Genomic DNA, 27987 nt, shown 5'->3' with positions numbered 1-27987 from the left:
TGATAATCAGATTGTTCCAAGTCAGAGAAAAAAAAAAAAGAGTCCTGGCAGCAGTGTGGGAAAAGTGACTCATCACATGAGGTAAAGCTCCTGAAAAACTGTCGGAGTTTCCAGCAAATCCTCAGAGTTCCTGAAAAATGCTCATCTCAGTCTTCAAAAAGTTTTGAAGAAACCAGAATCTTTTGGGAGGAGCCCCATGCCTGAGATTTGTTAAATCACCAGTGGTGGTTCCTGAAAAAGGCACACTGTTATGGTTCCACCCTAAAAGCATGTATAATTTAAGTTGGATAGATTCAAAATGTGTGTGGAACAGACATATGAATTATGGAGTGGTAAAAGATCTAAAAAAATAAGTTGGTCACTTGTCCAACAGGATGCCTGTTGGAGAAATAAAGCACAGAGAAGACTATAGGTAAACGAGTCTCAGGAGAGCAGATGAGGAAACATATTTAAAAAGAAAAACATAATACTCTACGTTAAAACAAACCAAAAGAAGCAATCTTCAGACACAAATATGGGGAAACCAAGGGCATCACATATGAAGAGCTTAAGGAGGTTAATTTATGAAGAACTAATGTTTAGGTCTGCTGCTTGTCCCTACCAAGTCCAAATGTGTGGCAAAAGGACTGGGATGAATTGATTCATTTGAAGAGCATGAGCATAGCTCTCTGGATTTCCTTGTTCCTGAGGCTGTAGATAAAGGGATTGAGCATGGGGGTGACCACGGTGTACACCACTGAGGCCAAGGCACCCTTTCCAGCAGAAAGTGAGAAAGCAGAACTGAGATACACACCAAGACCTGCCCCATAAAATAAGCAAACGACTGTCAGGTGAGAGCCACAGGTGGAGAATGTTTTGTACCTGCCACCTGGAGATGGGATTCTCAGAATGGAGGCCACAATTTTATAGTAAGAGAAGAGGATGCCGGACATAGGGAGGAAGCCATACATGATGCTTACAATGTATGTGACTATGTCACTGCTGAAGGTGTCAGAGCAAGTAAGGTTGAGAAGCTGAGATGGGTCACAGAAGAAATTAGCAATTTCCACTCCCTTGAAGCAGGAGCTTTGTAAGACGATCAAATTATGGAGCAGGGAATCCAAAAGACTGGCCACAAAGGACACCAAAATGAGGATGCCACAGCAACGAGAGTTCATGATGACCTGGTAATGCAGGGGATGACAGATGGCGACAAACCGGTCATAGGCCATCACTGTCAGAAGAAAGTCATCCATACAAGCAAAGAGGAGATACACAAACATCTGAGTCAGGCAGCCAGCATAGGAGATGACTGTGCTGTGAGTGAGGATGCCCACAATCATCTTGGGAACTGTGGTGGAGGTGAGCCCTGCATCAGCCAAGGACAGGTTGCAGAGGAAGAAGTACATGGGTGTGTGCAGGTGGGAGTCAGAGGTGACAGCCAGGATGATGAGCAGGTTCCCGAGCACCGTGACCAGGTACATGGAGAGGAACAGCCCTAAGAGGAGGGACCGTCTGAGTTCAGCGCTGTCTGCGAAGCCGATGAGATGAAATTCTGAGACAGGTGTGAGATTTTGGCTTTCAATATAGCCTGGGGGCCTTGTGTAAAAGGAAATATTGTTAGTTTCAGAGAAAGCAGGCACATGGGCATACAGCGAGAGATCACACTGGACAAAAGTGTAGGATGAGCCTGTATTATCCAAGCTTTGCAACGGCAGCTCCTGCCACACTCCAGGAACTACAGCACCCAATGGCCTAAGCCAGGGGTTTCAATTTCTCATTAAACCATGTCAATTCCATAACATTGCAAATTGCTGTTGATGTTATATTGGGACTCTTAATTGACTGTGATGATATTATACCAGCTCTGACTTCGGACCAGAAATGGTCTCCCCAAGAAACTGTTCAACCCATCTGGACAATAAGTAGCTGGACTCCATGCTTGGTATATGTTTGCAAGGAAAGAATCTTGATTGAATTTGAACTGTAATGCTGCATCAAGGTGGAGGAATCCACCAGGGGGAGGGGAGGGGGAGAGGTGGGGGGATTCCCAGAGCCTATGAAACTGTCACATAATGCAAAATATTAATAAAAAGAAAACACCCAACAGCCAAGGATTTTAAAACACTTCAGGTGTCACAATCTACCAACTTGCATCTTAGCCCTAGAAGTACCTTGGGGTGCTGTTAGCCAGCTGAACCATACTAACAGTCACATGGAAACTGTACATAATTTCAGCTTAGGACATCATGGATCTAACACATGGGTTGATAGGATAAATTTCATTAAAAGTCTTTTTGGTCTATATTATTTTGAAATTCATGATTTCTGGAGATACGGTTTATTCCCACATTTTCAAGAACACCACCTCAGTTCCAAGGTTGGTGACCGTATAACTTCTGCCATCTGTCTCAACAGTGCAAACCCATTCACCTGCTTCTCTTACACAACTGGTTTCTACAACATCAACCTCTTTCGATAAACCTTCTATATACCCCTGCTCTAGTGACACTCATCTGAATAATATTAAATGTCCAAAAACATTAATCCTAACATGACATCAAACTGACTCAAATGCACCCAACTCTATCAACAAAACAGTAAAAAGTGACCTTTCTGTCTTTAAAGTTAGCAACATTTTACTTCAACGTAATTGAGAACAATATGATTTATTTTTATTTTTTTCTCAGCAATGAGAATGGTTTGCTTGATTCAGACTCTTTGTAACTCTTACAAAAGCTAGGGTTGTGTTATTGAAGCACTAAAGCTGATTCTTTCGGATAGGAAAATACTGTGGTTTGAGTTTTGTTTGTTTTGTTTGTTTTTGTTAGGATCTTGTCATTCTCAGTTTTCTAAAGTCCCTGTATTATCTCTTTTCCTTTGAGAGTCAGGGAAGAGGAGAAGCCCTTCCTCCCAAATGCCTGTGTTGTTGGTGTCATGACCAACACAGAGGCTGGTAGCTGGAACTTAATTGAGGTCTCCAACATCGGTAGCATGAACAAAACGTGTGTGCCATCATCCCTGCCTTACACAGTCTGCACTGGCAGGAGGTTGGATCCTAAACCAGAGCTAGAAAACAAAACATGTAGGAGGAGGCATTTTAATCTGTCATGTGGCAGTTAATGTAGAGCATGCAAAAAAGTGCAGGAAAGAAATGGTCATTTTAGGATAGAATGATCATTTTGTGCCTATGTTTGTGCCAAGTGGAAATGTGATGTGGCCATGTTCTTGAGTCTTACATGTTAAATGTTATGATTAGTGTCCAATGCAACCTGGGAATACAGTAGATTAAAGTCATGACTTGCACATACTGTTGAGGGGAGGCAGTGTGCGTCAGGGGAAGCAGGCGAGTGAAGTAAGTGGAATTGTGTTCTTGAAATGTTCCTATAGGATCCAGAAAACCTGTTCTGATACTAATAAAAAGACGTAAAAAGAAATCATTTCATATATAACATCTCTCCTTGAGAGCCTGTCAAATTGTGTCCTATATGGTTTCGTTAGCTGCAGATAACCACATGAAAACACAGATCACAAATGTTACCTTACAGCATTCTGTGACTCAATTACTTAGAAATAGTGGCCTGAGAAATGTCTGGATTTTTAATCATGAATGAAAACTTTAAAGCGCTCTGCATGATCTTCACATATTATCTGGGCTGTAAGAGCTGTATTTTCCAATTTTTTTAGCTATTTCATCTTTTCATCTCTTTTATGGAGAAACAGTTTTATGATTAACCCTCTTATACATACATAAATTAGAGAAGGTCCAAATCCAGAATGGAGTTCCAAATGTTCTGTGCTTCATGTCATCCCTCCTGATCCATGGATTGCAGTTCTCTAACTTTGGCAGCCCAAAGGCAACTCTAGTTTTTCATAGTAATAGTTCAGAGTATGATGGAGTAAAAGAAAAATTGCAAAACAAAGAATCTCAGAAACATGAAATATGAAATATAAATACAGCAAGTAGTTTCTTCAACTGTAAGTAAGCAGTGATTATGGACCTTAGGGAGTTATTGTAGGATGGAGCTGTAGATTTTTTTTTTTATTAATTATTTTGCATTATGTTACAGTTTCACAGGCTCTGGGAATCCCCCCCCACGCCCCTCCCCCCTGATGGCTTCCTCCACCTTGATGCAGTATTACAGTTCAAATTCAATCAAGATTCTTTCCTTGTAAACATATACCAAGTATAAAGTCCAGCTATTTATTGTCCAGATGGGTTCAACAGTCTCTTGGGGAGACCATTTCTGGTCCGTTGTTAGAGCTGGCAGAATATCATCCCATTCAACCAAGAGTCCTGACATAACATCAACAGCAATTTGCAACATTATGGAATTGACATGGTTGTGAGTAACCAGTGTGTTACAAACAACAACAACAAAAAGCAAATTCTTAACCACAACCTATGATTAGCCCATTGACATTTCAGTTTTAGTTTTATATACAGAACCGACTGCTATATACCTTAAAATGGCTATAAGGTACCATTCAGCTGTCTCGTGTCTATTTCATTTTAGTATTAAGCCATTTGTTGTGTTGAAGTATAATTTTGCTGATCTTGGCAGATTTTAGGGTAATCTAGACTGACTTGTAACTCTAACAAGACATTTGTCGACAATTAAGGTGCTTTATTATGTTCATTGCTTTCTCATTTTTTCTTCACAGCTAAGGAGAAAGAGCCATCCTCTTTGCACTGGTTAACTCCCTACACTGTTCACAAACCAAGGGACTGTGGCAGACTGAAAGCAAAAGCCAAAACATGGTGTCTCCGCCAGTGCATATGAACAGGAATTGGATCAAAAATGGAGCAGTTGAGACTTGAATCCGACAATGTGACATGGGATGCTGTCTTCTGAAACTAAGGTTGAACCCACGGCATCACACTATACACCCCTTGTGTCAGTATTGATGTAAGAGCACTAAATAGTTTTCTTTACAAGTTGCACAAAATGAGTTCTAAGTGCTTTTACGGGGTGCGCTACACTTACTGCTGCTCACCCCATGAGTGTGCGTTGACCTTTGAAGTCTTTCTCTCAGTGTACACTTTACCTTTAGGTGCTTCAACAGTCCCATCATCAACTGAGAGACCCTCATTGGACTTGTTGTCTATTACTGTGATCAAAATTACTGTTCCGGGCCTGGCGGCGTGGCCTAGCGGCTAAAGTCCACGCCTTGAACGCCCCGGGATCCCATATGGGCGCCGGTTCTAATCCCAGCAGCTCCACTTCCCATCCAGCTCCCTGCTTGTGGCCTGGGAAAGCAGTCAAGGATGGCCCAATGCATTGGGACCCTGCACCCTTGTGGGAGACGTGGAAGAGGTTCCTGGTTCCCGGCATCGGATCGGCGCAGCACCGGCCCATTGCGGCTCACTTGCGGAGTGAATCATCGGACGGAAGATCTTCCTCTCTGTGTCTCCTCTCTGTATATCTGACTTTGTAATAAAAATAAATCTTAAAAAAAAATTACTGTTCCTCTCTATGTCTCAGAAATAAAGATTTCTCAAAGATACATTAATCAAATTGTTTTTAGTGGCAAAAGTAGTTGACACATAGTCTTACTATTTACTAGCCGTCTTTGCTGTCCTGAGCAAGAAGCAATCACTATTTGCTCTATGATTTTATTTTATTTGCTAGACTATCAAATATCTCATAGCATAGTAACTGGTAGCCATCCTATCATGAAAACTCACTAGGCAATCTTGTGTTGTGAGGGGACTGTTAATTTCATTTAGCTTCCTGGAGGAGCCACTGTGGTAAGAAGGATGTCAGATCAACATTCTACTTCTGTATCATTTACTGAGAATACATACATGCATGCATACATACATACATACATACATGTAAATTCCTACCTCTATGTGATTGCATTATGTTCTGGATAGAAGGACTAACAGTCCCTATCTGTGACAGGCTTAGCATCCAGGGAAAATTAGAACTTGAACATCTTGTTGCTCTGAGTTTTTAAAAACATAGATTTTTGTCATGGAGCATGTTTCTCATGAAAGCTGCTGTCAAAGGGGATTGGAAGTCGCGATGATGCCCAACTCTATAACCGCAGGGGAGTCATCTGCCTCTTCTGTCTCTGTGAATATCTCTGCCATCATTTCTCAATCCTCATCAGAAAGGAGTCACATGCTGTAGACTTCTCCATACAGTGAAGTTACAGGACCCTAAGTCCTTCTCAGAGAAGTTACAGGACCCTAAGTCCTTCTCAGAGACCCCAGCCCATGCTAGTCCCATATTCCCATGCATCTCTGATTCCAGGCAAAGTTCCTGAAAAGAATCAAGGACTGAGCCACAGTGGACATGGCCAGTTACCATGAGCAAATAACGGCTCTGCTCAGTGTGTGACACAGAGTCCTTAGATGCCTCCTCTGTGTAAGAAACACATGCAGTTCAGGAGCTCTGCAGAGGGGGTCGTTCTTCCTCAAAATACACATTTATGAGGAAACAATTTTACTCTAAAAATGGTTCTGGAAGAAATGAAGGTATAAGTTTATTTAATACCAAAAATAGTTTGGTATAAAATTTTCCTAAGTGGAAAATATATAGAACGAAAAGACTGTACTTGGATTTAAAAAACAAATTGTTTGCATCAGAATTAACTCAAAATTCTCCTTCTGTTTTCCACGAACATTTTGAAGCTTTCTCATACAGTGGCAGGGACAACAAGTGCCCTTAGAGCAACCAGAAAGCAGTGTTAGAAAGTTGCCTATCAATGAATTGTGTGAAGATTCAGTTGAAATATAAAGAAGAAAATCTCAATTTTATTATATCAATTTTTGATTTTACCAGCAAAAATTTTCTAAGAAAGGTGCATTGATGACCAGAAGTTGATATGTCCCTGCAGAATTGATATTCCTACCTGAGACTGCATACTCTCAGACCATAAGAATCCACTTCACTGAATGGGTGTGGCCCATGCAGCGGACCTCGTTCAAAATGACATTGTCTCTGTCCCTGTTACATCAGAGGTCTCCACTCTCCCCAAATCATCCATAAGTCTCCAGCAAAGCTCCGTAGGTCACAGCATCAATTCATCTGGGTTGGTTGTTAATCTCACTGAATTTTCTGCAGCAGAATTGGAATCTAACTGCTAGGATTCATGCTTCTTTTTCACATGAAGTGATTACAAGAGGTGTGCAAGAAGTTAAAGGCTGCGCCCAGTGCAGTAACCTAGCGGCTAAGGTCCTCACTTTGCATGCACTGGGATCCCATATAGACCTGGTTCTAATCCGGGCAGCCACACCTCCCATCCAGCTCCCTGCTTGTGGCCTGGGAAAGCAGTGGAAGACGACCCAAAGCCTTGGGACCCTGCACCTGCCTGGGAGACCTGGAAGAGGCTCCGCGCTCCTGGCTTCATATCGGCTCAGCTCCGGCCATTGCAGTCACTTGGGGAGTGAATCATGAGGCTAAGGATCTTCTTCTCTATCCCTCCTCCTCTCTGTATATCTGACTTTCCAATAAAAATAAATAAATAAATAAATCTTACAAAAAGTTGAAAGCTGAGGTGAAATCTTAGAATGAGATTAAGACAGAACTAGACTCTATGTGACCCTGTGCCAGCTTTTTCAGTGAGATCTGCTTTAAACTCTGGCTGGTGCCCACTGTCGTCTACAGAGAAACCAAATAGAGGGCACAGTGAGCAGAATGTCTCTCCCTAGAGGAAAGGAATGAGAAATGATTGCTCAGGGTCAGGTGTAGGTGTAGGTGGGGGGGCAGGTGACCATGCTTCAACAGTGTCTGCAGTCCAACTCGTCTTCCACCCGACTACCTCATACAAGAATGCTCTTGGAAGTATTCGGTAGAAGGATGAAGCAGTTTAGAGACTGCTTGCGAATGTTTATGGTGCTAGAGTTCCTGGCACCCTCGTCACCACCATCATGATTATGTTTGGGAATGCGAAGGAAGTTCACACAGGCTCAGTTGCCACTGTCCTGAGAGAGGCGTCAGTGGGAAGATTTTGATGTCAAGGAAAGAACAAGACAGAGTGACATCACTGAGACAGTGATGAGACCCAAGGTCATGAAATTTCACAACTTCATCAGCTAAAACATTCCCTCTCCCTTTGTACCTCACAACTGTCATTTTCTTCTTGATGATAAGTAAAGATGCTCCTAACATCCCAGCGGCATCTTCCAACTTTCTGGACTGCAGAGGAGATCTACTGACCAGCAGGTGCACAAAGGGGTATTTATCTTAGCACAGAGCTGCCAGATTTCCACTGGCAAAGTCAAGGTCTGAAGGTGCTGGCTCATTGTTTACACTTGGAAGACCCTGGGGGCTCAGTACCCAGAGCTCCTCATTAGCCAGTAGGTCCAGAGTGTCCCAGTCTCTGAGGACTGGCTGACAATGACAGATGAGGGAATGGGGAAGTGTCCCTGTGTTCTAGACAGAAGGTATCTCACCTGTGCTCCCTTGCTGCTGACTTTCAAACACAGGATCTTGGCTTAAAACTCAAACTTTGGATTTCAACTTCAACTCTATATGTGACTTTTATGTGTGACAATGCATTGGAATCATCATAAAATCAAGAGGTTACATTTCTGGTCCAAAATATCCAGTATCGCTTTCAGTTTTTCTCATCTCATTAGTCTATAAACACAGCTTTTTATTTCTTTTCAAAAGCACTTATGGCATTTTATTGATTTGAGTGAATATTCACTTACACATTTTGTCTCTTAACAAAGTACAGTCACATTAAAATTAATGGCACTTCCTTCTTTTAAATAAATGTTGTTTACATTGTTGATTAGGAGAAAATGGGTGCGATCACTTTTTCCATTGCTTCTTCCTATTATCTGGGGGAAGGGAGAAGATAAGGGGTGAAGCCATGCCCAACCTCCAACTGCCCCAATACCTGGGCTTGGGGACCACCCACTCAGCACCAACCTGGTGTCCCAATGTGGCACACGGTCCAAGATTTCTGCCCAAATGTTTTTGATAGCCGTTAGAAGGATGAGGGAACTCTCTCAACGTCCGTTGCCTGACGCAATTGATCTTAGGATCTCCATTCACCCAGATTCTTGCATTATCATTGGCTGGGGCAGATGTCCATTTTGCTCTGCTGTCCTTCTTCTGCTATGGCACCAGATGTCCTCTGCAGGCTCCAGTGGACTGCCATATCCTCCACTGAGTAGATTAAACTTTAATATACAGGGCCAAAGACCCAGGTCAAGAGACATGGGCCTCTCCGAACACCCTACACCCAGGGCTCCTAGACCAGGCATCTACCTCACAGGAAGGCTCAGCACCTGGGCCAGGTGACCTGGGCACTGGAGGACCCCCAACACTGAGGGCTTATGAACCCAGCATTCACTGCACAGGCAGGCTCAAGGACCAGGGTCGGGCAACCTGGAGCTCATTGGATATACATACCCTCCCCCACAAACAGAACTCATGGACCTAGCACCCACTGAACAGGCAGGCTCAAGGACCAAGGCCAGGCAACCTGGAACTCACTGGATATACCCTACCCCGCCCACAGGACTCAGAGCCCTAGCACCAATCACATAAGTGGGTTCAAGGATCAAGGCCACCATGCCACGCCAAACCTCCCCATCCCCAGGGCTCACAGATCTGGCACCCACCGTGCAGGAAGGCCTAACAACCCAGGCTAGGCACAAGCATCCTGACCACATTCTCTTTCTGTGTGTGAATTCAGTGTTTAAATGATATTGGAAATTCCATACAGAGTGCACCACTGTCAGCCAGAAATACTAAAATTTGGTCATCTCTTCCCAGTACTCAGTGATCACATACCTTATGACAAAAATGAGATACTTTTTGCAGGGATATGCTGGGACCATAGCTTTAGATCTTAGCTGTTAAAGTAAATTTTACAAAAATTAGTGTTATTTCCATCAACAACAAAGGCCGACAGGGAGAGCACCTTGGCATGGTCCCTACTTGGCATGCCTGAGTCCCACTTGAGAGTGCTACCTGGTATCCACACTCCTCTGCTCCAATCCGCAATAAGGCTAAAGAGAGAGTAAGAGACAGAGAACTATCTTGAAGAAGCAAAGAGTGCAATTTCAAACTTCTGAAACTTGCAAGACGTACATTCAAAAAGCTCAGCAACTCCAAGAAATCCAAAAGCCTATCACCAAATAAAAGGATCATCAAATTGCCCGGAAGAACAATGCTGGCTGCAATGAGGTGAAGCTGATTCATCACGTGCACTAAAATTGGAAAAACCTGTCCGTTTTCAGCACTTGCTTAAACTTCCTGCAACGTTCTCATCTCAGTTTTCAGTTTGAAGAAATCAGATTGTCTTGTGATTGGACCCAGACCTCAGATTTGTTTAGCCTCCAGGGGTGGTTCCCTGTAAAAGGATCAGTGTATGGTTCCACCGTGAAAGCAACTACAGATTAAGCTAGATTCAAAGTGTAGACTGCACATTATGAAAAGATATACAACTTCAACAAATCTAACAAAATAAGTTGGCCCCTGTCCAGTATGTCTGGCTTAGAAATAATAAACTACAGACAAGTCCATAGCTGAACAGGATTTGGGAAAACAGTTGTAAAGATATATTTGAAATCCATACTAATCTACATTAAATGTAGCAATATTTAGAAACAAATGTGGAGAGAACAAGAAGCTCACATATCAGGTATTTAGGAAGGAGATTTCGGAGATCCAATGTTTAGGTCTGCTGCTTTTTCCCACCAAGTCTTAATGCGTGGCAAAAGACGGGGATTTGACTATTTTGCTGAAGACACTCTGTATGGCCTTCTTGATGTCGCTGTTCCTCAGGCTGTAGATAAAGGGGTTCAGCATGGGGGTGATCACTGTGTGCACCATTGAAGCCAAGGCACACTTCGTGGTAGAATGTGAGAAAGTTGAACTAAAATATACTCCAAGCGATGTTCCATAAAATAAACAAACCACTGTCAGGTGTGAGCCACAGGTGGAGAAGGCTTTGTACCTTCCACCTGATGATGGGACCCTCAGAATTGAAGAGACAATTTTAGAGTAAGAGAAGAGGATCCCTGATATAGGGACAAAGCCATATATGATGGCAACAAGATATATACCTATGTCACTGCTGAATGTGGCAAAACATGAAAGACTGAGAAGTTGAGAAGAATCACAGAAGAAATTAGAAATCTCCACTCCCTTGAAGCAGGTAACTTGTAAGATCATCAAACTGTGCACCAGGGCATCCAAACGGCTGGCCACAAAGGACAGTGAAACTAAGAAGCCACAGCGGCGGGGGTTCATGATGACCTGGTAATGCAGGGGGTGACAGATGGAAACAAACCGGTCATAGGCCATCACTGTCAGGAGCAAATTATCCATGCAAGCAAAGAGGACAAACACAGACATCTGAGTCAGGCAGCCAGCATAGGAGATGACTGTGTTATGTGTCTCGATGTCCACAATTATCTTGGGAACTGTGGTGGAGATGAAACCCAGGTCCTCCAAGGATAGGCTATACAGGAAGAAGTACATGGGTGTGTGCAGATTAGGGTTTGAGGTGACAGCCAGGATGAGGAGCATGTTCCCAAGCATGGAGACCAGGTACGTGGAGAGGAACAGCCCCAGGAGGGGCTCAGGTCTGGATCTTCTGAGAAGCCCATGAGATGGAATTCTGAGACAAGTGTGAGATTTTGCATTTCAATATAGCCTGGGAACCTTTTAAGGAGAGAAAATAATTTTGTTTAAGGAAAATCAGTCACATGGAAAATTTACATCTTTTCTATTCAGCACATCATGTATGTAGCTCATGGTTAAGTCTAAGATTGTTCAAATAAATGGCATTAAAAGTTTTCCTGGTGCAACATGACTTTGAAATTGATGATTCTGAGAGGTGTGCTCTTCTCTCAAGTTTTCAAGCTCCCCCTACTTTCATTTCACAGTTGGTGAGCTTACCACCTCTGCCATCAATCTCAATAGTGGCAAAGTCAATCACCTGCACACTTCATAATTGGTTTCTGCGATATTCACCTCCTTCCATCTACATTCTACATACACCTGCTTTAGAGACAGCCAAAATATGTAACATGACATTGCTCACAGTCAAATGCACACAGCTATTTCCTTTTCCATTTATTTGTAGGAATGTGTTTTAAACAACCTATCTTTGATTAGAAGGGAATTCATGATAAAAATACAAGGTATTTGTGCAACAATGTAGGAAATGGACTCTGCACACACGCTAAACTAACAAGACCTCTAAAACCAATGATTGGAGCAACAACGCATTCATATTAAAATTATTTTTTCCCATTTTTACTCAATTGTAAAAAAAAATAAAAATTCTAAAATCTCTATCATTTTTCTCTTTTTTTGATCCAAATGCTCATTTTCTTTGAAATTTACTGACCTGTTGAACTTTTTATACCTTAAAGTCTTTCAAGTGAACGGCTAAGATTTTAAAAGGAAAAGATGGACATTTTAAATGGTACAGAGAATGATCAGCACAAAGGATGATTGGAAAGTGGTTATTTCATTATCCTTAGACTCACATGTCCTTCATCCTTCCAAATTCCAATCTACATGATCTTTTACATCAAGAAAAGGATTTAAGCACTTTAAATAATGAATTACAATAAGTCACATTTAAAAAGAAATAGATCAGCAAGCATTTTCCAATTTGACTTTATGTAATAGATGTCTGAACCGATAAACTGCACATGTCACAATATGGCAGAATGCTGACAAATTCCCATCCACTTGCCATCTGGAAAACAAAAACAGAATTCAAAACAAACTGTACAACTATAGTTTTGATATATGAAATATTTTTAAAATTGGTGTCCATGGGACAATTGACTCGGCTCTCGTTCATAATATTTCCAGGTTTATTTTTGCACAAAAATAATGCTAGGACTCATTGTCTCTCTCCTTCAGGCTTGAGGGAAAGACTCACAAATGATCCAACTTCCTCAAACCGCACTATTCCTGCTTACAGAACCCTGCTCTTTGAGACTGCTTAAAACTTATTCTCATCAGCCATATGCATATGATTCAGGTTCAACTACTTCTCCCTGGTACTGATCTAAACCACGTGAAACTTAGAAACCAAACTCAGCTTTCAGAATTCCTTCTCCTGGGATTCTCAGAGGACCCAGCACTGCAGCCTATTATATTTGGTTTGTTCCCCTCCATGTATGTGATCTGTGTCATTGGGAACCTACTCATTGTCCTCACCATCTTCTCAGACCCACACCTCCATACACCCATGTACTTCTTCCTCTCCAACCTGTCTTTGGTGGATGTCTGCTTCACCTCTACCACCATCCCCAAGATGCTGGTGAACATCCAGATGCCCAGCCAAGCCATCAGCTATGTAGGCTGCATCACACAGATGTACTTTTTTATTTTTTTATTAATTATTTTGCATTATGTGACAGTTTCATAGGCTCTGGGAATCTCCCCACCCTTCCCCATGCCCCTCCCCCCTGGTGGATTCCTCCACCTTGATGCAGTATTACAGTTCAAATTCAATCAAGATTCTTTCCTTGCAAACATATACCAAGCCTAGAGTCCAGCTACTTATTGTCCAGATGGGTTGAACAGTTTCTTGGGGAGACCATTTCTGGTCTGAAGTTAGAGCTGGTAGAATATCATCCCAGTCAATTAAGAGTCCCAATATAACATCAACAGCAATTTGCAATATTATGGAATTGACATGGTTTTGAGTAACCAGTATGTTAAAAAAAAAAAAAAAAAGAAGCAAGTCCTAACCACAACCTATGATTAACTCATTGACATTTCGATTTTAGTTTATATACAGAACCGACTGCTATATACCTTAAAATGGCTATAAGGCACCATTCAGCTGTCTCGTGTCTATTTCATTTTAGTATTAAGCCATTTGTTGTGTTGAAGTATAATTTTGCTGATCTTGACAGATTTTAGGATAATCTAGACTGGCTTGTAACTCTAACAAGATATTTGTCGACATTTAAGGTGCAGAACATTTTTTTTGGGGGGGTGCGTGTGCAGAAAAATCCTCAACACCATGGTGAGGAGTAACTAATCTCTGTGTCCGACCCAGCGAGGCATGAGCCAATCCACGCCAGCTCTTTCCTGTCAGATTTTAAGCTCTACATTTTGTTGTTTGTCTATTTATTTGGGGTTTTTTTTTAGTTTGTATGATTGTTTGCTGTAAGGGGTTTTCGAAGCAATCCCGATGGTCATTGCGAGGGAGGGCTGGGGTCCAGAGGTGGAGCCAGGCTCGGACCAGAGAAAGCTCTCCTCCCTGGTCCAGAAGGACATTTATTGTTCTTCTGTTTCTGTGGACCGCTCAGGGCTTCTGGTCGTCTTTCCGATGACGTTGGTTTCTGCACGGTAGTGTTTGGACTTCTTCCATCCCCTGCGGAAGCTCCGGTTGGGGGTGGGTGACCTCAGAGTACTCAGCCTTCGAGGGCATCCAATTCCCTGTGGCCTCCTTGGCAGTTGGGATATAGTCCTTGTTGCTCGTATTAATAGTTTGTGGTGAAGGTCTGGGAGTCTTCGTGGTTGGGATCCAAGCTTCCTCCTTACCACCTGCTCCACTCTGGAGTGCCCCCTGCTCCATGCACATGACCTCCTATTAAGAGGTTGTCAAGATCGCACCCGATTCCCCCCTCATGCATTGGTATAGTAGTTTTATTGTTGTTTAGTGCCACTTTGAGTCTGTTGTCTATGAATTACCAGATTTGATCTTGATAGGCTATATTGTACTTTTTCCTCACTCTTTTTATGGTCCTGAAAGATTTCCCTGCACTCCCTCCCCATTACAGGTTAACATAGCGTGCTGAGGGTATAGTAGGTTTTACAGTTTTTCGATGTAGATCTTAAGTATTCTGACATTAATTGTTGGTTTATAGATTATATCGTGTTATCTTATTGCATTGGATACAGGTTGTTAGAGATTGCACTATTATTACAATATACAGGTACTATCTTCCAAGTTGTCATCTTTTCATCTCAGAGTAAGGCAAACATGTGGTATTTAACCTTTTGGGATTGGTTCATTTCTCTTAGCATGATGGATTCCAGTCGGGCCCATTTGACCACAAAGAACTGCATTTTGTTTTTTTTTAATAGCTGAGTAGTATTCCATAGAGTAGATGAACCATAGCTTTCTTATCCAGTCTTCTATTGATGGGCATTTTGGTTGCTTCCAGGTTTTTGCGATTGTAGGTTGTGCTGCTATGAACACAGGCGTGCGTGTTGGTTTCTTGTGTAGGAGATGTTTTGGATATATCCCTAAGAGTGCTATTGCTGGATCATATGGTATGTTGATTTTCAGTTGTTTGAGTATTCGCCAAACTGATTCCCATAGAGGTTGTATAAGTCTGCAGTCCCACCAGCAGTGGAGAAGGGTTCCCTTTTCCCCACAGCCTTGCCAGCAAGTGTTGGTGGTATTATGTATGTGTGCCATCCTTACTGGAGTTAGGTGGTACCTCATTGTTGTCTTCATTTGGATTTCCCTTATTGCCAGGGAACTTGAACATTTTTTCATATGCTTGTTTGCCATTTGGGTTTGTTCTTTTGTGAAATGTCTGCCCATTTCCCGTGCCCATTTCTTGAGCAGTTTGTTTGTTCTGGTGTTTTGATTTCTCTGGAGATATTTGTATATTCTGGAAATCAGCCCTCTATCTCCTACACACAGATGTACTTTTTTATATTCTTCATAGGATTAGAAATTTTATTCCTGACCATGATGGCCTATGACCAGTTTGTGGCCATCTGTCACCCCCTGCACTACACAATCATCATGAACTCCCAGCTCTGGGTACAGCTGGTTCTGGTGTGCTGGACCCTTGGTGTCCTGAATGCCATTATGCAGAGCTTACTGGTGCTGAGGCTAAGCTTCTGCACACACAAGGAAATCCCTCACTTTTTCTGTGAGTTGAATCAGGTGGTCCAAACAGCCTGTTCTGACACCTTTCTCAATGACCTCATCATGTATATTGCTGAGGTATTGTTGGTTGTTTCCCTGGCTGAGATCCTGTACTCCTACTATAAGATCATCTCCTCCATCCATGCCATCTCGTCAGTTCAGAACAAGTATAAAGCCTTTTCCACCTGTGCCTCTCACCTTTCTGCTGTCTTCCTATTTTATGGCACAAGCATAGGTGTGCCAGTGCTGCCCCAAGTTCAGTCTCAATTGCAGCAGCCTTGGTGATGTACACAGTGGTCACCCCCATGCTGAATCCCTTCATCTACAGCCTGAGGAACACAGACATGAAGAGGGCTATGAAAAGGCTTTTTATCTATAAAGCAAAGTGGAATGCACAGTGTTGGGTCTGAACAGTGTCAGTGACTTCATGTCTCAACTCTCAGGCTAAGACACTGTGATGTTTTTACCAAAAGAGGAAACAGAGCGTGCTTAGTTTGTTCACTGTCTTGACTTTATTTTTTATAATACTCAATTGCTCTGGGTACTCTGCAAATGACCAAACCATTGCATTGAACTGTATGTTATCTCTGGACACTCACAATTTCTTCCTGAGTATTCCTTTTTTCTGACACTTAGTATCAACTTTGCTCAAGAAATACAAGACTGAGGGCCCGGCGGCGTGGTCTAGCGGCTAAAGTCCTCGCCTTGAAAGCCCCGGGATCCCATATGGGCGCCGGTTCTAATCCCGGCAGCTCCACTTCCCATCCAGCTCCCTGCTTGTGGCCTGGGAAAGCAGTTGAGGACGGCCCAATGCATTGGGACACTGCACCCTTGTGGGAGACCCGGAGGAGGTTCCAGGTTCCCGGCATCGGATCGGCGCGCATCGGTCCGTTGCGGCTCACTTGGGGAGTGAATCATCGGACGGAAGATCTTCCTCTCTGTCTCTCCCCCTCTGTGTATATCTGGCTATAATAAAATGAATAAATCTTTAAAAAAAAAAAAAAGAAAAAAAAAGAAATACAAGACTGAAATATTTCTTGGAGAAATGGAAGTTGGGGAGGTGAATTCTATGTGCTAAATAACTTTTAATTCCATGTGTATCTTTACATTGTATAGGATGTTTTTTTATATTTCATGTCTATAATTTCTGTATTCTCTTTTAACTACCATACAAATATGTCTTTATGTGGTTTGGCCTGTTTGAGTATGCATAATATTCTCCAGTTGTTCCAAATTTATTGCAAGAAAGATAACAGTTTGTTCTTTTAATCCTGTGTGGTATTTCATTTTATATGTGCAATAGATGCCTATAAATGGAATTTTAATTAGAATAACAATTACATATGCTCCTTGAATTGCCTGAAGTTAAGTGTGCAGAATTGGAATACCCACTTTTCTCATGATACAATTTTGTCTCAGATAATATCATATGACACTATTTGATGTTCTCCATCTTAGCTTACTAGTTTATTTTTCAGACAACATATATTTAAGAAGCAATATAGTAAAAGGCTTGGATGTTTTATTCCAGCCACATCAATGAGACACATATTTTATTCTTTTCTTATATGTGAGAGCTAATACGGATTACATAACAAGAAACACAGTATATAGGAATGAAACTGGTGAGCACTCCATTACACATGCTGGCAGGCACAGAAACCAGAGCTGAGGGCCAGTCCTGTGGTGGTCATTGGAGGTCTCTGGGACTGGACTGCAGCTCCCCCTGTAATATGTGAGGCCTGACCATTTGTTGCGCAGGGCAGGGCTGGTTCACAGCACCCAATGCTTTGCTGAGGATAGAGGGAAGAATAAATTGATCAACTACTCCAGTGCAACTTGATAGCAAATTTCTGGACAAAAGGAGACTCAGAGGTGGACTATGAGAGCAAATCGAACTCAGAAAGATTTCCTCATCCTCGGAGCGGCAATGCAAACAACATCTCAGAAGTACCAAAAACACATGAACAGAAGCCTCAGAAAATACTCCACAGAGTGGACCCTGGGATGACACTGGGTGGCAGTTCCCCAATCCCCAGGACAATATGGTGGTTTGGAAGCTGGGCATGGTGTCTCCTCTTGTAAGCCTCTCTCTTCCATCTACAGGGAGAAGAAGAAGAAAATATGTAAACTAGAGTCTCACCCATTACTCCCTGATCCTGGACCCTTCCCACCCTGTTCAACTATGTAAACATCATCACTAAGAAAATTTAAGAAACAATGAAATTGGCATCTTGTTATTTGATTATTTTATTAACCCTTACCTATACTCCTTTACAGCAATAGTCTTTCTGCTTTTTATTTGTCGTTAAGACTCTGATCATATAGTTGAAATTAATTACTATAAACATTGCAAGAAACAATGAAGAAAGGGGAGATTGACGCAGGAATGTATGACAAAATTATTAGATTTTTATTTATAAAATACATGAAAGCTATTCTGTTTATAGCTTTGTTGTTGCAAATAATTTACTTTATTTGTAAAGTAAATAATTTGTAATGATGTAAATAATTTATTTTACATAATGTTAACATTGTTGATCAGATTTGGGTAAGACAAAGGTTAGGGAAAAGTGCATGTGATCTTTATTTTCAGGTTTTCTATTTCTCCTTTCTGTTCTGGGGGGTGAGGGGCTAAGAGGAGAAGCCATACCCCCCAGACATGGAGCATAATTGCCTAGGCTGCCTTGTCCCTAGGCAACTATGACAGTGCTGGGAGAAGAGTAGCTAGTAGCTGGTGGGCAATCTGTGTTAACTATCATACTATGCCAGCAGATTTGCTTATTCTTTTATCTTCCTTTCTTCTTTTTTAAATGATAAGTGGAGAAAGTGGGGAACTTTCAGCTGGGACACATCACCATAGTCCCCAGGAAACAGGGACTTAATCTTCCCTGGAGAAAGGGTCAGGGAACACATTGGAGTGGGAGTGAATGAGGGCAAATTTGACAGAAAGGAATGACTTTCAGGGTCTTCCAAAGATGAACCACTGCACTTGTAGGAAAAGAGGTGAGATAGAATGGTTTATACAGGAAAATCAGAAGGCATGTCTGGATCAGGCCAAGGCACCTCCCCACATAGGAGGCCTGGTCTGGGACAAAATGCAACACGCACTGCCTGCTGGTCCATGTCAAAGCTGGTGTGAGGAAGAATAACTGGCTGGGATAGACCACAGTAGCTGTCCACGAGTGTCAGGAAAGGATGGGCCATGTGAAGATGGGCCACAACACCAACCACAGTGAAAAAAGACCTGGATTTCAGCATAGATTATGAAGTAACTTGCCACTATGGGACTAGAACACCCACTGGTTTACATGGAGAACTTGGGGTGGTGAGAAGCCATGACAGGGTGGACAACAAACTCATCTGACGAGAACCCACCAGACATTGCCAGAACTCCACCTTTCCTGGCTATCAGTTGTAGTAGTGTTTGCTGTGGACTAACCCTGTCAGGCTGCTCTCAAATCTAGCTCATATGTATGCCAATTGTGTCAAGCCTGCTCCCAGGAACAGCTCTCACACTCATCACAGGAACTGCAGCCCAACAGGCAAATTCTCCAGGTTCCCCTACCAGGCTCTCTCCCAGCAATTGATAATGTGTTTGCTAGTGGTGGTGCTACCCAGACTGACATGCCTGTCCCTATCCTGATTCTCACTTGTAGGTACTGCAGCTAGCTCAATTTGCTGGCACACATTCTGGCTCATGCAGGGGTGCTCCATCCTAACACAACCTAGCCCAGCCCCAGACCTGGCTCTCATGTGAACTGACAGTTGCTCCAGCCTAGTCTGTCCTGTCCTACAGCTATCCTGGCTCTTGTGAAATACTGAGGATGCAGTAGAAAATGTGCCATTGGACTCACCTGTGTTGAAGTGCTTATAGAAAATTTTAAAAAGAGAGGAGATTCTTCTTTTATTGCTTTAGGTGATGGGAAGAGTCCTATGTGTAGGATGCACTAGAAGCTTAAATCAAAACAGAAAAGTGATGCCCTGGAATAATATAAAGTTCAACTCCAAATCATTCTGCCCACTGACACATCCCAAGTGTCTGCAATTCTGTGAGTAGATAGATGCTGCCAAAACCACATTTCCTCTGCAGGCAACTGGCAGGCTACTCACATTAGTTAAATACCTCCACTGAATCAGGTGCTCTGAGTCACAGTAGGGAAGACACCCCTTGTCTTGTCTTAATACCACATTGGAATGCTTGGGTTCATGTCTACCCTCCACTTAGAATTTGTCATCTCTGCTGTGGGTACTCTGGAATGCACAGAGTGGAAACTCAAGGGCTCAGGTGATTGCCTCCCACATGAGAGAGACCTGGATGAAGCTCCTGGCTCCTAGTTTCAGATTTGCTCAATTCCCATCACTGTAACCTTTTGGGGGAATAAACAAGAGGATACAGGGTTCTCTCTCTCTCTTTCTCTCTCTCTATCTCCTCTCTCCTTCCCTCTACATAACTCTCACTTTCAAATAAATATGATATAACACTTTAGACCATGCTTCTCTCAAATTTCAGAGAACCTGGGTTGGACTATGTGCTCCACTCCCACACCTAATCCCAGCATCTTGCTAATGCACACCCTGGGAGACACCAAGTGAGGGGTTATAGGCTTCATGTCACTCACATGTGAGACCCAGATTCAAATCTCAGCTCCCGGCATCAGCATGTGGCATAGGCTCAGCACCTGCAGTCACCAAGGAGTGACCCAGTTGATGAGCGCTTCTTATCATGCTGGGCCTCAGCCACCCAAGTGAGTAGGAATTAATATTCTCTAGTAATTCCATGGATGAAGAAAAATGTTGCTTTGTTGTGGGGAGACCCTAACTCTGAAGCCATAAGGAGTCTATCGGGAAAATCCAACCTCCACTGCACACAACATTCCACATGCATATTTGGTCAGCAAAGAATGCCTGACAACACTGAGCCCGGTTGCAAAGGAGACACTGGAGAGACGGAGCTTCATATGACCATGGTCTAATCGAATGATGCGTCATGGACTGCTGTAAGACATGTGAGTGTGCCGAGAAGGTAACAGAAAGGAGAGTTAACAGGGAAATAAGAAATAAGTTTATTTTTACTCCATGCAGAGAGAGAGAGAGAGATAGAATGTTTCCATTAATTGGGTTATTACCCAATGGCTGCAAAGGCTGCGCCTTCTCCAAGATGAACCTAGAGACTTGACATGGCATCCAGAACTCCCATGTGTGGAGTAGTTCCATCCTCTGTTGCTTTCCCATGCGTTTTAGTAGGGAACCAAATGAGAAGGAGAATAACCGAGACTCAAAGAAGAACTCTGAACACTACTCTGGAATTATGCAGCAGGGGCTTGACCTTTCTTTAAAAAAGATTTATTTAGTTTAGTTGGGAAGGCAGGTCAGATTTACAAAGAGAAGAAGCAATGTGGAGATAAATCTTCCATACTCTCGTTGATTCCCCCAAATGACCACAATGGCCAGAGCTGAGCCAATCCAAACCAAGGAGCCAGAGGATTCTTCTGAGTCTCTTCCATTGGTGCAGCATCTCAAGGATTTGGGCCATCCTCTGCTGCTTTCCAAGGCTGTAACCACAGAGCAGGATTGGAAGTGGATCAGCTGGAACACAAACTGGAACCCATATGGACCCTGGGGCTTGCAAGTAAGATTTAATCTTCATGTCAGGCTCTGGCTTTACTTTTTGTGCCACATCACAGGTTGTGAATGCTTGACTGTATCTCTAACTGCATTACTCCAGGAATGTATAGAACTACCCTCATGCTATGTAGACTACCAGAAACACCCTATGTGGTGAATGAAGTTTAATACTATAGGAGAAGTACAACATATCATTTTATGACACAGAAAGGAAATCAAGGTGGTTTGATGTTAAGCTCAAAATGACCTTGGGAAAGTGGAAAATGGTCAAGGAGAGAAGTGTGAAAATCCAAGAGAACTGAATACCTCAGAAGAGAAGCAACAAATATACAGTTGTGGAAATGGAGTGAAACTGCAGGAAACAAGAAGGGGAAAGAGGAGATCTCACTTGCACTTCTGCAAGCTCTGAGGTTTATAGATCTGATTCGTGGGTATGACTTGCACTTGGCCCTTGGAAGATAAGCCTTAGAGGTATTTTCACAGCTCTCTGGATATCGTTATTCCTCAGGCTGTAGATGAAGGGATTCAGCATAGGGGTGACCACTGTGTACATCACTGAGGCTTCTGCAGTTGAGGCTGAACTTGGGGCAGCACTGGCACTGAGGTACACACCTATGCTTGTGCCATAAAATAGGGAGACAACAGAAAGGTGAGAGGCACAGGTGGAAAAGGCTTTATACTTGCCCTGAGTTGACGAGATGGCACGGACGGAGGAGGTGATCTTGTAGTAGGAGTACAGGATCCCAGCCAACGGACCACAGAACAGCAGGACTGCTGCAAAATCCATCATGAGGTCATTGAGAAAGGTGTCAGAACAGGCTCTTTGGACCACCTGATTCAACTCACAGAAAAAGTGAGGGATTTCCTTGTGTGTGCAGAAGCTCAGCCTCAGCACCAACAAGCTGTGTAACAAAGCATGCAAGACGCCGATGGTCCAACACAATAAAACGAGCTGCACACAGAGCTGGGGATTCATGATGATCGTGTACTGCAGGGGGTGACAGATGGCCACAAACCTGTCATAGGCCATCATGGTGAGAAAAAAATTTTCCAGCCCTCCAAAGATTATGAAGAAAAACATCTGTGTGAGGCAGCCTGCATAGGTGATGGCTTGACTCTGTGTCTGGATGTTCACCAGTATCTTGGGGACGGTGGTGGTAGTGAAGCCGATGTCCACCAAGGATAGGTTGGCCAGGAAGAAATACATGGGTGTGTGGAGGTGAGAGTCTGAGAGGATGGCCAGGATGATGAGCAGGTTCCCACTGACAGTGACCAGGTACATGGAGAGAAAGAGCCCAAAGATGAGAGGCTGCACTGCTGGGTCCTCTGAGAATCCCAGGAGAAGGAATTCCACAGGCCATGTATGGTTCCTTGGTTCCATTGGCCAATGTGACTTCCAAAGAATAGAAAACAGGACAGAAGTGAATGATAGTTACCCTGCAGAAACACCATCATTTGTGTTTTTCATATCAGTCTGGATCCCTCCAGAATTTCCCAAGTCTCAGTGTAAGGAAGTCCTCTCCAATATGCCTCACTTTCTCATGAGGCTGTGCACCCTGCAGCTACAATGAGATTCCTTCATGCACTTGAAAATGAATATTGACCACTCAGCATGTTTCACACACCATTTCAACAGTGTGAGCAGCCCTGAGAAACAAACCTCCCTAACAGTGAAGACTTGAAGACTAAATGTAAGCAAAGACAAATCAGGCAACACATCACATCATGCTGATGCATGTATGCTGGCAAACAAGGCAACAAGCTTTAAAAACACATGAGGGGTAGATGGGGTTGTACTACTCATATCTCAGGTGCATAAAAACCCAGTAAACAATGTGGCATTTGGACAAAGATCAAGATTTCAATGAACATTTAGTAGGTGCACAACCTCATCTGGGAAATGATGTGTCTGGCAAGGGACACAGGCCATGCAATGTCCCTGTGGAGGGCTCGTTTCAGATGGCCAAAGCCGCTGTGGAGGATGCTGACAACAGGAATGAGCAATAGTGACATGCAGAAAGAGGAGTCAGACAATACTAAGGGAGGCAGTAGGCTCATCCCCCTGACACTTCAAGGTGCAGGGAGTCCTGTCCCATGTCACTACATTTATCCCCCCTTGAAGTAAAAACGGTGCTGCTTTATTTCCACCTGCACTTGTGTGTTTTGGCTACTCTATTGTGTGTGATATTTGAGGACACAGGTGCTCTTGACTTAAAATATACCCATCTTAACCTAAAAGTGTGATGAAGTCAAAAATACACTGATAAGAGATGAGTTTCTGAACACAGCTTTAGTAGCATGTATCGATAGTTGGGGATTGAACAGCCCTGTGGGATCCATGGCTCACTGCCAACTACCCACAAGTGAGAGAAATAGCAAGCTTGTGAAACAGTTTTCAAAGCACAGTTTGGGTTTTTCAGCATGAGAAAGTCAGTAATCATGACCTTGAACCAGTGCCAGCACGAGACTGTGTGTTGAACCTAGGTACACTTTTTATGTTACTGTCACTGCTAACCACCTCCACAGATGTGCACATACACACACACACACACACACACACACACACACACAGTACTATGCATGTAAACACAAGGCATGTGGGAGCATCAGGAAATTAGTGGAAATTCACACTGTCTCTTACTCTTGTTTTTCTACCATCTCCTTCAAGCCAATGAGAATGTAGTGAATGCCATGGTCTTCTTCATGTAGCAGTACGCTCTACCCATTCCAGTCGCATCATTAGTGAGGAGCTGCTGAGGGAAGCCCTTTATTGTCTTTTTCAGGGATGTGATATTTTATTCTGTTATTTTGAGGTTTTTGTCTCTTGTCTCACAAACCCATTGAGCACTCTCTGGTCCTAGTTTTCATCTTTCTCCAACACACACAGTCTCTTACACACATTTGTTTCAAAAGTAACTATTGATTTTACATGAAATAACATTCTCCTTTGGATGTGTCCCTCGAAACATTATGTTTCAGGCTTTTTTTTAAAATCATGTAGTGTATTCCCTTTGCTGTTGCAAGGGCCAAATGAGCAGCCACCTTACCTGTTCTGTTTCTCTTTCAATCCTGACATGGTCCAGTGTATAGGGGTGCATAGCATAGAAACAGATTCGAGTAAGGAAGTGCCAAGAACAGGAGAAAAAAATCAAATCATTAATATTCTCCAAAAATGATTTAAACAAAAGAAAGTCTTGGACATGAACTGCATAGCAACAGCTAAACATAACCACACATTCATAAATCAGTTAGTGACTATCTGATAACAAAATATGTGACATGGAGTATTCTGGCATGAAGCAGATTCAATGTCATAATTGTCTTCATCAATAATTGTCTTTTAATAATATGACTATTTATTTTAAACTCCTTACAAGCTTCATTTATTTTAAAAGTATTAATTTAAAAATATTTTGAGATTGAACAAATTTTCAAATATTTAATATTCCCTTCCTATGTAGATATTCTATGCATATATAATATTCTTTCTTTACATCAAGGATATTATCTCACATCAGGTGGGGTTCATAACAACAAACATAAAATGAGGATTTAAGGGAGAGTATTCAAGACAAAATTGATTTCATAGAAAAATAGTGTCACGATTTAGATAGCAAAGTTTGAAATATTTCGTAAGGTCTAGCACGGTTGTCTCTCTAACTGGAGAAACTGTGTGGGTCCGCCCCTCACATATTATGTCTGTGATAAGCTAAGCGCCTTTGACAAGGCTGGCATCCCTTACCAGAGCTTCAGTTTGAGTCCCAGTTGTTCTGCTGCAGATCAGCTCTGGGGATGCCCCTGGGAAGGCAGCAGAAGCTGACCCCAGTCCATACATCCTTGCCATGCACAGCGGAGACCCACATGGAGTTCCTGGCTCCTGGGAAGGCAGCGGAAGCTGACCCCAGTGCTTAGATCCCTGTCCTCCACATGGGAGATACAGATGGAGTTCCTGGCTCCTGGCTTCAGCCTGGCCAAACCCTGGCTGTTGGACTGAACGGAGGCACTCACTTTCTCCCTGTCACTCATTCTGTTAGACAAATAAAGGCAAAACATGTTTCAAAATGTAGAAAAGAAGATGTTACAGTGAAAATGAATGTAGGTGAGCATATAGAAAGACACAGATAAGATCTTCCAGTGAATAAACCCTCCTGACTTTGACAAGAACTCATGCTGTGTAAAGGATTATTTTCATGTATTTGTATAGAAAGTACATGATTATGTGCATTGGACAGAGAGAGTCTTTTTAAAACACTCCCCAAGAAATTGTTGAATGTATCTGGACAATAAGATGCTGGACTCTATGCTTGCTATATGCTTGCAATGAAAGAATCTTGACTGAATTTGAACTGTAATACTGCAACAAGCTGGAGGGACCCACCATGGGGGGAGGGCACGGGGAGGGGTTGGGGGAATCCCAGAGCCTATGAAACTGTGTCACATAATGCAATGTAATTCTTAAAAAAAAATACACTATGAAAGGGATGGGTGTTTTACACAGCAGTGAAGGTGGGTTTTTTGAGTTTTTGGTTTCCTCCTAGTGGGGGCAGTTATAATTCATTTTTTTTTAAGATTTATTCATTTTTATTACAGCCAGATATACACAGAGGAGGAGAGACAGAGAGGAAGATCTTCCGTCCGATGATTCACTCCCCAAGTGAACCGCAACGGGCCGATGCGCGCAGATCCGATGCCGGGAACCTGGAACCTCTTCCAGGTCTCCCACAAGGGTGCAGTGTCCCAATGCATTGGGCCGTCCTCAACTGCTTTCCCAGGCCACAAGCAGGGAGCTGGATGGGAAGTGGAGCTGCCGGGATTAGAACCGGCGCCCATATGGGATCCCGGGGCTTTCAAGGCGAGGACTTTAGCCGCTAGGCCACGCCGCCGGGCCCTATAATTCATTTTTTAAAACTTTTTTAAATTTTAAGTTTTTTAACAACTTTGAGCTTCATTTTATACAAAGAAATGGAATCTTATGCATTTCATATACACAGTTTTATGAGCACAGTGACATGCTACCATTGCTCCCATGCTCAATCCTATTCTCCTACTTTTTGAAGATTTAAAGTAGATAAAATGGTGAAAGGAAATAATGTCTAACAGTATAGATTCACATCATAAATGAATAGTAGGATTCAAACATGCTTATGAAATATAAACATGATATTCAGTCAAATGATAACAGGTGCCTTCAGAATGAAGGTTTAAGTGACATACTTTTCAAAATAGATATCATCAGGAAAGACCTGGCATGGATTGGCTCATGCCTCGCTGGGTGGGACACAAAGATTAGTCACTCCTCACCATGGTGTTGAGGATTTTCCTGCACACCCCTCCCCCCAAAAAAAGAAAAAAAATGTTCTGCACCTTAAATGTCGACAAATATCTTGTTAGAGTTACAAGCCAGTCTAGATTATCCTAAAATCTGTCAAGATCAGCAAAATTATACTTCAATACAACAAATGGCTTAATACTAAAATGAAATAGACACGAGACAGCTGAATGGTACCTTATAGCCATTTGAAGGTATATAGCAGCCGGTCCTGTATATAAACTAAAATTGAAATGTCAATGAGTTAATCATAGGTTGTGGTTAGGACTTGCTTTTTTTTTTTTTTTTTTAAACATACTGGTTACTCAAAACCATGTCAATTCCATAATATTGCAAATTGCTGTTGATGTTATATTGGGACTCTTAACTGACTGGGATGATATTCTACCAGCTCTAACTTCGGACCAGAAATGGTATCCCCAAGAAACTGTTGAACCCATCTGGACAATAAGTAGCTGGACTCTATGCTTGGTATACGTTTGCAAGAAAAGAAACTTGATTGAATTTGAACTGTAATACTGCATCAAGGTGGAGGAATCCACCAGGGGGGAGGGGCATGGGGAGGGGTGGGGAGATTCCCAGAGCCTATGAAACTGTCACATAATGCAAAATAATTAATAAAAAATATATAAAAATAAAATTAAAAATTAAAAAAGTGTATTACATTGATTACATTTTATTTCACTTTGTGGTAAAATACATCTAATTAAAATCCCAACTTGTTGTTAATAAAAAAAAAATAGATGTCATCACTAGATCAGAAGCACCAACAAGTAGCAGAAACACAAACACCAATCAGAAACATACATACATACCCAGATAACTGCAATTCAGGCAGTGTCTCACCGACCCATAAATATCTTCTGCTGCAGATCTAAGAAAATGAAAATGTACTCAATCATTCACAGAGAATGGAATTAAGAGCACATGTTATTTTTTAATCCACAGTCTCATTGTTCCATAATATTGCTTTTTCCATAAACTTTTGAACACCTCTGAGAAATGTGTGGTGAAGTTCATGAGTGCACCCGATTTTGCCCATTAGCTATTTTGGTTGTATGAAATTCCCACACGAGTGGGAAATTCCCACACGAGTGAAGAGGCTATAGTGCATGTGACACAGGAACTGCTTCTGCAGCTAGGGTTTGTCTTGTTCTGGATTTTTCTTATTAACCTAAGAGCATAATCACTTAGGCTCATCTCACAGATAA

At 42.4% G+C, this 27987-nt stretch overlaps 2 protein-coding genes and 2 pseudogenes across 2 annotated transcripts; 1 reads left to right on the top strand and 3 right to left on the bottom strand.

Moving 5' to 3' along the window:
- Nucleotides 1–641: 641 nt before the first annotated feature.
- Nucleotides 642–10151, bottom strand: LOC131478171 (olfactory receptor 7E178-like). Its single transcript, XM_058656220.1, has 3 exons — nucleotides 10041–10151; nucleotides 9741–9802; nucleotides 642–1734 (listed from the first exon to the last, which is right to left on the bottom strand). The coding sequence occupies exons 1-3, from the start codon at nucleotides 10149–10151 to the stop codon at nucleotides 642–644; spliced, it is 1266 nt and encodes a 421-aa protein (XP_058512203.1).
- Nucleotides 10152–10655: 504 nt separating this feature from the next.
- On the bottom strand, nucleotides 10656–11596 carry LOC101520450 (olfactory receptor 7E24-like; annotated as a pseudogene).
- A 1496-nt stretch (nucleotides 11597–13092) lies between these two features.
- Nucleotides 13093–16229, top strand: LOC131478170 (olfactory receptor 7A10-like; annotated as a pseudogene).
- Nucleotides 16230–21859: 5630 nt separating this feature from the next.
- On the bottom strand, nucleotides 21860–22828 carry LOC131478169 (olfactory receptor 7A10-like). Its single transcript, XM_058656219.1, has one exon. It carries the CDS (start codon nucleotides 22826–22828, stop codon nucleotides 21860–21862), a length of 969 nt encoding a protein of 322 aa, XP_058512202.1.
- Nucleotides 22829–27987: the final 5159 nt, after the last annotated feature.

The sequence above is a fragment of the Ochotona princeps genome, chromosome 28, assembly GCF_030435755.1.
Source record: "Ochotona princeps isolate mOchPri1 chromosome 28, mOchPri1.hap1, whole genome shotgun sequence".
Taxonomy (NCBI): Eukaryota; Metazoa; Chordata; class Mammalia; order Lagomorpha; family Ochotonidae; genus Ochotona; species Ochotona princeps.
The sequence above is the reverse complement of the archived record's forward strand: the minus strand, read 5'-3'. Positions and strand labels throughout refer to the sequence as shown.